The 14,473-nt window shown below is 38.1% G+C and overlaps 1 protein-coding gene across 1 annotated transcript in view; it reads right to left on the minus strand.

Moving 5' to 3' along the window:
• Positions 1-14,473, minus strand: part of LOC131690290 (MOXD1 homolog 2-like) — a 71,330-nt gene that overhangs the window by 15,531 nt on the left and 41,326 nt on the right. The window contains exon 3 of the mRNA XM_058975949.1: positions 5,908-6,063. Coding sequence (XP_058831932.1) covers positions 5,908-6,063 — 156 coding nt within the window. The remainder of the gene's footprint in view (positions 1-5,907; positions 6,064-14,473) is intronic.

Raw genomic sequence — 14,473 nt, forward strand, 5'->3', positions numbered from 1 at the left:
AACTACCTGAGATGAGTTCTAAATTGCTTGAAGTTGTTGGTCCAAATCACTTATTACAAATCAGAGTCTCATGGACTACATTGAGGATTCCGGAAGATCCGAGGAAATAGCCAAGCCCCGAAATGGGATACACACCAGTTTCTCATATATTGCTGACTCTATACTCATAATCTTAGTCTTTAATGAAAAATATAGTATTTTTCATCCCCCTCGTAGACCCACCCCACATGGCAAAATAAGCTAGCAAGCCGACTACATTAAACTTATGCTTAATAAACTAATTAAGTAAAATCTTTTTAGTTTCAAGTATGACAGCGTCTGCACGTAGCTTTACAAAATCGTGGCATTTTATACAATTTTATTGAACACAACCAGCCATGGAATCATAGTTTTGAGAAATGAGAAAGGCACAATAGCATAACTAGGTGGATAAAACAGGTTTTGTTTTCTATAGTGTCCATTCTGCAATTTTTTTCAAATTTTTGAATATATTACTAATAGCTGTGCAAGGTTTTACCTATTATTTGTAACCATTTAATTTCAATTTAATGTTAGAAATTTGTCCTGATTGTTCACATTTATTTAATAATTTAATATATTTCCTTGTACTCGCTTATTTTCTAGCTCTTGCATTTTATTTTTAAATTTTGCCGTTTGTTTAATACTTTAGTTTGTTTTTCTAATTTTTGTTTTAATTTTCAAACTTTTGGTAAGTTTTTCAATACTGCAATTCATTCCTTTGATTTACTTCATACAATCTAATCCCAATGCTTGCATTTCTCTTAATGTTAAGTATTCTTTTCTATTCTCAGTAATTCTCTCTTGCTTTCAGGATTTGTCCCTTATTTGTACAATTTTGCCTAATTTTTCAAATCTCTGCATTTCCTGTAAAATTTACTATTTTAGTAACCACTTCTAATTTATGCATTATTTAAATTCGTTCATTTCATTTTTTAGTACGTCCAATCAAACGATTCTTTTGCAATATCTGCAATATCAATTAGGTACTCGCATTTTTTTATTTTATGGTATCTTGCTATCTCTTTTATATGGCTTTGCAGTTTTTGCTGTTATTTTAACCTATTCTGTGCATTTTTTTCAAATTTTCGTAAGATTTCATATTTACTTTAATTTACTGTTTTTATCCGATTTTTGCAACCATTCCAAAGTATTAATTTTTTCATCAATTCAGTAAATAATTTTAATTTCACACATTTTCAAATTTTTTGCCTTGTTTCTAATATTTACACGGTTTCAAATTCATGCATGTGAAAGTTCGCGCTGCATTAGGTTTCAATCGGATGTAGCTCAAAACAATTTAGGGGGCTTATATCTTTAGGCACAAAACTAACAAAATTAGCTACATACCCCAGTTAATCAGGATGACCAACAAAAAATCGTATAAGCATACAATTTTTATCGGAATCGCATAATGGTACACCATACGTATGTGCATTATACAAAATTTATCTTAACTAGTTCAAACTAAATCGTATAATGAATCCTTATTAGTGCAGTAATTTGCCACGATTATGACTACACAAATGTGTGTCGGCAATAGCCAAATTAATCCAGGCATTGTATGCCAAGAATCCTAAAGCGAAAAGTAATGGGGCTTGTTTTGTATGAAATGCTGGCTTGGTACCGACTTCAATTCAATCCCCAAAATAAAATATCAGTTCTGTCAAGTTTTCAAAAAAATAATAAATCGATACTTTGTAAAAAAGGGAGTCTCAATTGTATGTTGATATTGCTTTCAATTCGTTCCCATACCAGCATGGTTGCATCGTACCTTAAATAGGAACTTAGAACTATGGAAATATGGACAAGACTTTTAGGTAATAGTTAAAATTATAAGATTTTCTATGTGTTGTTTATAAACAGATTGGTACTTATGTCAACAGAACAAAAAATATAAAATACGTGGATAGTATTCATAGAACTCGAAACATGTTGCAGTTAAAGTGTATCCCAAAGTAAATTTGAAAAAAAATAAATATGATTGATTCAGACACTCTTTTAGTTAATTCTATGATTTGATAAATTTTGCAAACAATTTAATTAGGTATCTATTGACGAAAAATGCTCAATAACCACAAAAAGAAATATCAATGGGGCTGCTTGCGTCAACTTGTATATACGTTTCTTAGGAGTAAAGCAAAAGTTTATAATTTATTTATATAATAAAAAATTAATTTAAAATATAATGTGGCATTCTCTTCTATGTTTTTGGCGAAGATGTATAGCTTTTTTGCTATAGTCAGATTTCCCATAAACATCAACAAGTTTGTACCTGTGTTCAAATCGAATCTAAGCGAACGATGTGCAAACTTTAGTTAAAACATCCGTGTACGTACACCGTGTGCACACACGAGAACGATTCACACAAGGCAAAACGTGTCAACGCTAGTGATGTTAAGAGTGAGAAAGAGAAAACTGATGCCATGAACCTGTGTGTACGCTAGGTATACGCACACCGTGTACGTACATGGGGTTCGGTTGTGCAGCCGAATATGTGCACGTGTTTAGGTACGAAATAGCATGTTTGAGTTCGTACATGAAGCGTGGGTTTAATATGTGCACAGAATCAGATCGAACATTGTATACCATGTTCAATTGGGAAGACTGACTATAATAAAACAAATGATCGAAAGACCTCGAAGAATTTATACAAATTCATGTTAATTGAACTACTATATGTACATGCGAACATATATGCACATTTTCATCAGAATAAGGAAGATGTTATAATATATGAGTTGATTACAACACATTTTGGATATCATTAAAAATGTGTTATGATGGGCGAGTTATTGACAACAGTAGCATTGACAAAGTTGTATATCAGAGTCGTATCATAATAATGTAATCATTTTTCAATACTTCAATTGTTTGTAATGTCCCCTTCTTAAATGTTCGATTGTTAAATTTGAAGTTCGGTATTTCAAGATTTCGCTTTTTCTGATTTTTACTTTTTTGTGTTTAACATAAAACTTGTAATTTTACAAACCAATGTGAATTCAAATGAGTAGTCAATATTTTACATAATTTTTGCATTCTTGTCCAGAATTTCCCTAACATTGTAATGGAACACTGTCAACATTGTAAGTCTGTTATCGGCACTGCTTATGCTTTTAGACAGCTTCAAGGGGCTGTCATTTTTCGTAGAGAATTTGCGACGCTTTCATTTGGTTACTATGTGTGAATACTTATGGCTTCCTCAGTCAAATTAGCTTGAGCAAACAACGTATTTTTAAAACTGCCCAACGTTTCGTCCGTGCTTGGCGGCCTTTTTCAAGGGAAATTTAATCGTGTCGTTTTTGTCGTAGTCGCTGACTACCAACGGTGGGGTGTTTATTCGGAATGAGTCATCTGGAAAAAATCTTTGGTACAGAGCTCTTTTGGTTACTTTCAGTATGATAAACCAAACGGAGAAACAGAAGAACTATGGGGACGAATATTTCAATCTGATTCGAATTTGATGCTCACATAGATACGAAAATTAGCATTAGTAGGCTTCGCCGCGTCATTCACGGTATGTGTGCTGATCTTGCTATCTAGGTTATATTGGACATGTTTGACATAGATCGATTATAACACTCAAGAGCAAATGCATTGCAATGCAGCATTGTATTGGCTTTATATTTGTTCTATAATTGCAATAAATGCTCATGTATAGCACACGTGCTTCAAAGATCCTTAAGGCTGGCATGCGTTATATCAGCTCTATATACGTATAAACAGCTGCCACAGATACTACATTTTGTCTGTGCATTCTAATGCTAATGTAGAACTCGATTCTGGTTCAAATGCCGGAAGAGTGTTTTATGGAATATTAGAGCTAATTTATAATTAATATAGGTCGATGGCCTGATACTCATGATTACTTGGGAACGACCTATTAATTCCTTCCAAAAATTGGAAATTTTAATTTCTCTCATTTCTACAAACTATTTTTTATTCCTTAAATTATTTTTAATTTTTTCTTTATTGTTCCTAACCTGATTTTCTTTTAAAACGTTTGCCATTTTTTAACTTTTTACGATTTCCATAACTTACACCTATCATTCGCAGTTTTTCACTTGCTTTGCAACTTCACCATTATTTCTCAATTTTGAAAATCCTTTTGAAGATATATTTTTTTTAATTTTGAGCGCTTCTACAATTTAAATAACTTTCCTGTTCTCTTTTTCTTTCTTATTGCAGTTTTATTAAATCCTGCAATTTAATTTATTTTTATTTTGTCTAATTATTGCAATCATTCTTACCCGCGGATTTTTTACGCTTAGTGAAATTTTTAAGGCCATAGAACTCAAGTGAGAGCAAGGCTGTGAAATATACAGAACAGAAAAGTAGAAGTGGCATTATCATTAGAATTTAGTAGAAGTCATTAGGCTTAGAATCTTACAGACTAATCTTTTGTCTTCTGCCGGCAAGAGTCGAGTTTAAGCAGTGTTACTCCGAATCACTCTGGTGTACCAACATGTCTCCTGGCAAAGACAGACTTGTCCCTCTTTACCGCGAGAACCGTTCTTACGGTAAAGAGGGACAAGCCTGTTTTTGTGTTTTGTAGACTTGAGCGATTTGTAGTAATGCTGCCTAAACCCGACTTCTGCCAGCAGAAGACAAAAGATTAGCCCGTAAGATTTTAGACCTGTTTCCGATGACCCTGCAACTTCCGATCTGTGTATTTCACATCCTTGCTCTAACTAGAGTACTAATTTTTCATAACTTTTCCTACTCAGTTCTTATTTGAATGTCGTTAAAAAGTTTTTTAAGCCATCAAAAAAAAAATTAAATTGTTTTTTTAAGCTAATTTCTGATTTTTTTTTCTGATTCTAGCTTTTGATTCTGCCTATAATATTTTTGTTGTTTTGCATTTCGTTAAATACTGTATATTTTTGCAAAATAGGGTAATTCTTTCTAATTTGAGCAATATTTTTGTATTTTGCAACTCTTTCTAATTTTATTGTTTATTTTTCAATCCTTTAATTTTATTCTAATTGAGCATTTTATTCTTGTATTAAATTTCTTATTCAGATAAGTTTTCATATTACGTTAAATTTTTCGCTTTTAAATGTAGATTTCTTTAAATTTTCACATTTTTCTAGTATTTCCAATATTTTTTTTGTTATTTTCTGATTGTGTACCATTTTTACATTTCATCTGTAACATCCCATTTAATTTTCTTTTGAAATATTTCCTATATTCCATATTTTCATTTAGAATTGTAGTGATGTGTTATATTTTGTACATTTTGTTCTTATACCAATCTAGCATAACAACAACTAAATAGCGCGAGCTTTTTTCTGAACGGTTTGTTACTTTTGCTATATTGTTGTTTTTACCAATTTAATTAATATTTTTGTTACATATTTTTGGTACATTTACTATATTTGTTATTTTGCTATTATTTTTGTTTTCACAATTTCACTAGTTTTTTAATATTTTCGATTATTGCTGGCAGCTCTTGATACTTTTTATGACATTTTTCCTATTAGTATATTGTTGCTATGTTTGCTATTTTTTGGCTGTTTTTTGATAGTTTCAGTTTTATAGTCACGGATTGTTTACGCGTGCGATACTCTATAAAAGTAACTAGCGGAATAATATATGCATCCATGTTCATCCCTCATCAGCACTCAACTTGACTAAATTAGTTTTTTTCTCAATTTACTACTCTAGCCACGCTTGGATAAACACGTCATCCATTAGACCGCATAGATATACTCGCACCAACGTTGACCCATCTAAATTCCCTCCGAAAAGAACATAGTACAAACTGGTCCTTACTTTCAGATACCCTTAACCTAGCCCAGCCCAGTCCAGCTCAAATGCACTTAATTTCGCCTCATCAGCCCGCGCGTAGCGCTCTGGTGTGATGGACGGTAAAACTAAATTACTCACCGTGATAGGAACGTCCTGATTGGTATCGCAGGTATCCAGCTTGCGGCGGAATCTCAGCACCGTGTGGGTGGCGTTCTCGTACCCGAGCAGTAGAATGTAGTCCTGCGAGGGATCAACGTGCGGCTCACCGTTACTGTTCATCTTGAAGTGGCGGTCCTGTAGCGGGGAGAGGGAAAAAAGCGGAAAAACAAATTAGATAAATAATCGCTCGGTTCTCTCTATATATCATTCTGGCACTTGGTTTGCCCACTCGCAAAAACGTTCCCATCAGACGAACAGGCAAATTTAGAATAAATTATGAATTTCAACCGGCCAACTACCGTTGGCGACTTCATCCCATTACGGAGGTGCGAGGGCGGAGCGAGTCGCTAATTAATTCGCATACACAGACACGCTGACTTTTCCACCGAACCGGTGTGGACGGACGGACGGAGATCAAGATATGGTCACGAAACGGTCTTTCAAATTAGGCTCTAGCTCCCGAAACTAGCTCCGAGCGGCAGAGTGTGTGGGATGTTCGCGTTTACAGCGTAAATTTGATTACAATATGCGTGAGCATGATGAGCACAGGAGCGAACGCTTTGGGAAAAAGTGGAATAAACCGGCAGGTCACTAATCGCTAAGATCTGCATTCTTAGCGGCAGCTGCCCGCGGCACTGAAATTGGACACTTTTTACCACTCATTCTGTCCGGGCCCGGTCAATGCCGGTTTCCAGCGAACATAAATCGATCACTTTATCGATGGTGTCTTAATTAGACGTACAAGTTTATTGCCTTCTTCGATGGTTGATGTGGATCCGATACTTTGTTCGATCCGATTGAAAGAAAGGCGAATAGACTGTGGCTGCGGATGGAGATGCATACTAACGAGGCTCAAACGATCCATCGAAAAAAATATGTAAATGTAATTAAAAGATTTTTCTCCTATGCAGCGATAAATTAGAACGTTCAATTCATCGATCTGGTAAGATTTCTATCTCTTCCGGATGACAGTAAAGTATAGTAATAATTAGTATAAAAATGAAATATGGAGAAGCCTGTGGACAATGAATCTATAGCAACATTGACCCGTTGGGAAGCCGATATAAGGCTCAGTGTCTCTTCGGGTTCCTTTCAAACCGGGATTTCATTTTACAGTCAATCTGTCTAGCTGCCAATCTGCTAATATGTCAATCTGTCAATTTGTCAATCTGTCAATCTGTCAATCTGTCAATCTGTCAATCTGTCAATCTGTCAATCTGTCAATCTGTCAATCTGTCAATCTGTCAATCTGTCAATCTGTCAATCTGTCAATCTGTCAATCTGTCAATCTGTCAATCTGTCAATCTGTCAATCTGTCAATCTGTCAATCTGTCAATCTGTCAATCTGTCAATCTGTCAATCTGTCAATCTGTCAATCTGTCAATCTGTCAATCGGTCAATCTGGCAATCGGTCAATCTGGCAATCGGGGAATCTGTCAATCTGTTAATCTGTCAATTTATTAATATGTCAAGCTTGCGGCAATAAATATCAACCTGTTAATTGTATAATGCGTCCAATGGCCAATCTGTTAATCATTCAATTTTGGAATCTGTTTATATGTCAATCAGTCCATCCACCAATCAAAAGTCATTGATGAAGCACAGCAGATGGAAGCAGCCTCACATAAATCCAATCCTTACATATTTCTACAAATACTACTTAAATCATGGCCCTTTACTGCATTCCATAGTGTGGCAATACCCTTATTCTCTTGAGTGATTGATTGCAAATCTATTGATGCGCTGGTGTTGAGAGTATCCGGTGACACTATTGTCCTCAGAGACGGAAGCACAATTACGGATCAATCGGCCCATCTACAAGAGTTCGAAAGATACACCTCACATGGCATGCACCACAGAGGCTAGCAATCCATCGGCTTCGGGGGAAGCCAATAACGAAAGAAAATCGATTTCAATCAAAACGATTGTTTTCCAGCTTCCTAATCGGTGCGGTTTTTTTCTCACACCACTGTACACAGAATACCACAGGAAAGATTTTTACGTCTCCACTAAACGGTTGTTCCTAAACCAGGAGCCGGATATGTTCATTGATAGAACTAAAACCGCTCTTGGCGGAAGCGTAGTGCGACTACCGTTAAAGGTGAAGAGAAACATAAAAATAAATTGATTTTCCGTTGACTATCGATTGACTGGCGATTCTAGTTCTGCGATTTCCCACCCAAAGTGGCGACTCAATTTTCAGCAGTCCGTTGTTTGCGCTTCCAGCTAATCACCGTCCTCATGCCGCCATCTTTCGTCTACTGTCAGTCTCGGACGTTCGGAAAGGAGTAGGAATTGGGTCAGGCAAACAGCTTGGATCCCGATATTCCCGGGTAGTGCTTGCGTGAAAGTGTACGAGTGTGGTGTGTGTGCGGAAGATGATGGACGACGTCCATTACGTGACCAGCGAACGGTAGTCAAGCTGGCAAACATGACCGACCAGCTGCAGGGAAGGGGCTGGAAGACGGGTAGAGAAAGGCAGTCGTAAATTGAACTTTTTTCCCCGGAGGCATTTCGGACTTGATATGATGTTTGCAGCGCCCCCACCGATGTTTACTGGTAATAATCAAATATTAAATTAAGTTTTGGTCTAATTGCAAACGCTCGCGTGAGTGCTTGTGTTGATGCAGAGCTAGCGAGATGGCGCGGGAAGGACGGCTTGCATCGCTGACGTGAGATATAAATCGTAACTGTTACGACAATCGTTGAAGCGAACACTGCGCGAAAGAAAGGCACGCTGCGTAATTAGTTTGATATGTTTTTGAGAAGGCGCCTCTCACCTGGTACAAAACTGCTGCTTGAGGCAGTGTGGAGATGAAAAATTGGCCTCATTGTTATGTAGCCACTTAGCGGATACCGGGGGGCTGCAGTTCAGTTTGGTTTCCATCACAGACATCAACATGTATGTTGCGCTTGTAAATTGGTGTCTTTAAACTATCAAATTACATCATTTTTTTAATTTGTCAAACTGTCAATCTGTCAATTTGTGAATTTGTAAATTTGTGAATTCGTCAATTTGTGAATTTGTCAATTTGTCAATTTGTCAATTTGTCAATTTGTCAATTTGTCAATTTGTCAATTTGTCAATTTGTCAATTTGTCAATTTGTCAATTTGTCAATTTGTCAATTTGTCAATTTGTCAATTTGTCAATTTGTCAATTTGTCAATTTGTCAATTTGTCAATTTGTCAATTTGTCAATTTGTCAATTTGTCAATTTGTCAATTTGTCAATTTGTCAATTTGTCAATTTGTCAATTTGTCAATTTGTCAATTTGTCAATTTGTCAATTTGTCAATTTGTCAATTTGTCAATTTGTCAATTTGTCAATTTGTCAATTTGTCAATTTGTCAATTTGTCAATTTGTCAATTTGTCAATTTGTCAATTTGTCAATTTGTCAATTTGTCAATTTGTCAATTTGTCAATTTGTCAATTTGTCAATTTGTCAATTTGTCAATTTGTCAATTTGTCAATTTGTCAATTTGTCAATTTGTCAATTTGTCAATTTGTCAATTTGTCAATTTGTCAATTTGTCAATTTGTCAATTTGTCAATTTGTCAATTTATCAATTTGTCAATTTGCCAATTTGTCAATTTGTCAATTTGTCAATCTGTCAATCTGTCAATCTGTCAATCTGTCAATCTTCCAATCTGTCAACCTGTCAACTTGTCAATCTGTCAATCTGTCACTGTCACTGTCAATGTGTCATTTTGTTAATCTGTTACTTTGTCAATCTGTTAATTTTTCAATCTGTCAAATTGTCCGTTTGTCCATCTGTCAATCTCCTAATTTGTTAATTTGTCAATCCGCACATCTGTTAATTAATCAATTTGTAAATTCACCAGTACGTGCTAGTTACTAATGAGATTAATTCGAAACCGAGCAGTTTCGCATCCAGTGACCCCTCGAATTTACACACCAAAGCGCCCGCAGTTTTCGCCAAAAATGAGTGTAAAATTAATCACATAACCAGCGAATGATGCCTGAGTGGAGGCCGCCGTCCAAGATTGGTACATACCAAACACCGCTCATTTCACCTACTCCGGGCGGTTTGTCGGGCAGAGTAAAGAGCGCACACACCATAAGGATAATGATAATGACCGTGCTCTTGTGCGGCCAAACTTTGTCGATTAATCTTGCTTGCCGTTGTTCAGCTGTTGTCGTTTTTCCGCCGAGCATTTTCAAAATCTGCCTCCCTGCAAAATAGCCGCTTCTTAGCAAGGAAAGCGGTCGATTGCGCTGGGTAGTACCAACAGTGACACTTGCCTGTGATTATCCCCAAAGCAGAGATGTTGAGCCGAAACTTCCGGCTTTCCCCGACCGAATCAACCGCAATTCCGCGCCCCGTCACGTCAGTGGGAAGAATTTTCTTTATCTTCGTTTGTCATCTGGACACTCCGATGGATAATCGGGGTGACATTCTTAGCGGTGATGCGCAGCCGAACGAAACAACGATACTGGGGCCCGGTCGAATTTCAGAATCGCTTAAGCTTCCCGCTCGGTGCATTCCTCTGGAACAGGGATTTAAAGAGACGAAAGATATTTAAAGTATTTGAAAGCTTAATTACACTGTAATCCTTTCGTCGAATGGTCTCTCTTCGTCGTCTCCTTTAGAGGCCAAACGAGCGGGACATGGCGAGACTGAAAGTTCGTTTCAAATCGTCGTCCGGTAATTCCTCGGTGGCTTTTTGAACTCAAGCGAAGCTATCGCGGCATACTTGGTGGTCACCGTAGGAGAAAGGGACATGTTTCATTCGAGAAACAAGAACGTGGTTTGGGCGTTGAAATATTGACTTCTCGGAGCAAAGTGCTAATCTTGACAGTGAAGGTTGAATTCAATTTAAATATTAGAATTTAATGGATTATTGGTAGTTTGGGAAACTGAAGGCAGATGGAAATGTAACACAGTAACAAGAATTTGGTACTAGTTTAACTATAACAGGCTTCAACATTCAAGCCCAATTTCTTGCCTTGATAAGAATCAGCCATCCCAAATCGATCACCACTAATGGAGTTCAAAGCCTCTTACAGCACCCAAAAAATCCGCTGGAGTTTCCGAAATGCTCGAAACAAAGTAAAAACCGACTGGACTCGTTCTCACGCACGGCTTACACCTTCCCTCGCCGCCACCAAAAAAACGGTGAATATTTCAAGCCAACAACAACAAACCAGCAAGAAATATTTCACTTTTATGTAACGGAAAGCCTGTTGCGATTCGGATTATGTGCGCGCCCATCTGGCGAAATGGACAAAGGAATCTTTCAGATTTGAACCGGCTCATACCGAGAACACAAAAGCAGAAGGGTGCAGCAGCAAACCAGCAGGAGTAATCTTAATTAAAAATAATTATTTTTACACACTTGCTCCCGCACACAAACACTAGCTTGTTATCATCTGGGCCATTTGCAGCATAGCGACAGCAACAAGGAAGCTTCCGGTGTGTATGTGTGTGCGCTTAAGCATACATTGCCTTCCACTTAATCTAATAATAAAATTGTTTTAATTGAAATCTCAGGTAAGTACATCACCACAACGCACAAGCACACCCACAGTCCAGCCGCTGAAGATGTGCATGATCTGTGGTTGATGGTGGGGCCGGAGCAGTGAACGACAGCTTGTGGGGTGAATCGTCGTTATTCATTCTCCTCTTCAATTTTTCAATTTATCCATTTAGCTTTAATGCTGCTATTTACGACGGTTGCCTTCTTCGACCCCGAAGAGTTCCTGTTGACTAAAGCCACACTGATGAGCAACACACTTGACGCAGCGCTTTTATTCAGCGGGGGCTAAATGGAAATGAAATGTGAAGCAAACGCATCGTTTGTGATGGGTGACTGTTCGGCTGCTGGCATGGGTTGGTTTGTGTATGTGCATGCAAGCAGTAGTGTATAGGTTAATAAGGCACCCAACCGTGATATCAAAACAGGAAGCCCGTTCAAATGATGAAACTAGCTGAATCGGTTTTCTCACGGGACATCAAATTGTACGAGTTGAGCAGTGGAAACACGTGAAATAGGTTTAGTGTAGTGAGTTAATGTGAAAAAACGACTGTGATTGTGAAAAGTGTAATGCTGTTAAATGATAACTGTTAGCAGTTAATTGTTAACTGTTAGCTGTTTATTGTTAAATAGTAACGGTAAACTGTTAACTGTTACCTGTTAACTGTCAACTGTCGACCGTCAATTTGTCAATCTGTCAATCTATCAATCTGTCAATCTGTCAATCTGTCAAGCTGTCAAGCTGTCAATCTGTCAATCTGTCAATCTGTCAAGCTGTCAAGCTGTCAATCTGTCAAACTGTCAATCTGTCATTCTGTCATTCTGTCATTCTGTCAATCTCATTCTGTCAATCTTTCATTCTGTCAATCTGTCATTCTGTCAATCTGTCATTCTGTCAACCTGTCAATCTGTCGATTTGTAAATCTGTCGATCTGTCAATCTGTCAACCTGTTAATCTGCCAAGCTGTCAACCTTTCAACCTTTCAATCTGTCATCCTGTCAATATGTCAGTCTCTCAATATGTCAATGTCAACCTGTCAATCTGTCAATCTGTCGATCTGTCAACCAGAAAATCTGTCAACCTGTCAATCTTTCAATCCGTCTGTCAATCTGTCCATCTCAATCTTAATCTGTCAATTCTAAATCTCAATCTTTCAATCTGTCAGCTATCAAATGTCAAGGTTTTCCGATTTTTGATTACCGACTATCGGTCTTAATTTCAAGCTGGTTAATAGTTTAAAACTCAAACTAAGCAAAGTATTAGCTTAGAACTCGACTCTTTTTGTCAGCCTGATATAAGTTGCACTAGTTCTCACGCAGTAAAATCCTCGGTTCACCACCAGCCGATAACACTTGCACGAGTACCATCAGTTTCCGCTTCAGTGATTAAACTGACGCTTCAGATAAACCCCATTGTTGTTACATTTTTCCTCTCTCAACAAGACCACGCTTATTTTCTTTCTATGTACAACGCGAACTAGCATGCTGTCAGCTCCATGCCCTGAGAACTTTCCTCGTAATTAATAGAAATTACCGAAAGCACCACACATGTGCGATGCGAAACGATTACTACAAGAAGCCAGATGATTATGAAGCTGCCGAGCACCATCATCATCATCATCATCTAGCACCAACTGGAACGAAGCGCCATCTTCAAAACAAGAACATTAACCTCACACTCTCTCTATATATCTTTTAAGCTGCGTTCCTTCGCTTATGAAAATTCAGGCTGTTCATCCAGTACCCATCCCCCACTCATCTGTCGGAGAGCCCAAGTTGGTCGCCCTATCGAAACAAATGAATCCAGCTGCGACATCGCGGGAACATTGCAAGAAACGCGGCAACGATGGTTATGATTATTACGGCTGCCAAGCAGAGTCGGTACAGAGTCAACAAATGAGAAATCACAAGAATACGGCGAGAGTTTGCTCCGGGAAAAGAAGAACTTTTTCGGCGGGTCTGCAAACTTCGTCGCCTTTGTTGTCGCCAAGATCTGTGCTGTGCGAAGGAGCGACGGCGCATTCCGTGTGCATGTCAGCGAGTGGCAAATTATTATTGCTACTGTTATTGTCACACTCTGCGCCCCCTCCTCTTATTGGAGACTGGGAGAGTGTGGGTGAGTGAAAAACATGTTTGTTCCTTGGTGGAGGCAAAATTTTCCCCAGAACGCTGGGTAGACTGGCCGAAAAAGATAGAAACCAGTTGTATCAACATAGAAACACTTACCAAAACCTTCTCCAGCCAGTCTTTTACCCAATTAAGTTCTTATGGAAATGTTATTAAGGAAATGTTCTGTGATCTTTGCGAAAATTAATTAGGATTTAAATCCGGTGCAGGGATTCAATTAGATACCCCAAAATGCTTCCGATTGTCCGGGTTCATAAACTTTCCGAAATATATATCCATTTCCTAATTGAAACGCCGAAACTTCCACACTCCCATTAGGTCCCTTGAACTCATCCTTCGGTCCCTTCATTAGAGCGGAGAAATAAACTCGTGGAACAAGGACAAAATAATATCCAAGTCTTAGTGTCGAGACTTTATTTGAGCTTCCCTTCTTTTGCCTCGCCACGGAAGAATCCTAATTTCATTCCTGTCTTTTGACGACACAAAAACCTTCTCAACCCCAAGCAAAAAAACAACAGTTAGAGAAAAGTTCAACAGTTACCACCACGCTCCGTTACTCGCATTCATTGCGACTGTCTGCGACCCAAATTGATCAACGTAAACCGCGAAATCACTCTCAATTGGTTCCAATCGGCGAAGTGATTTTGCCTTCAACTCGACCCGATCTGCCGTCCAGGGCACGCTTCCAGAGACAAACACACCGCCACAATAACAAGACAGATGGCCCGAAATTAGATTCGCCGCCGTTCCAGCATCATCGAGTGCCTGCGTCTCCGAGCTGCGTTCCCAATTTCCACCCTTTCTGTTTACTTCTCGTGTGTTGTTTGAACACACGCTTGAACGGGAGCAACCAGTCCTAGTTCTTTGAAACTACGCCCGGAACAGCTGTAACCGGAGCGCTTATCTGAGTCAATTTATTTTT

Source organism: Topomyia yanbarensis, chromosome 3 (genome assembly GCF_030247195.1).
Source record: "Topomyia yanbarensis strain Yona2022 chromosome 3, ASM3024719v1, whole genome shotgun sequence".
NCBI classification, from domain to species: domain Eukaryota; kingdom Metazoa; phylum Arthropoda; class Insecta; order Diptera; family Culicidae; genus Topomyia; species Topomyia yanbarensis.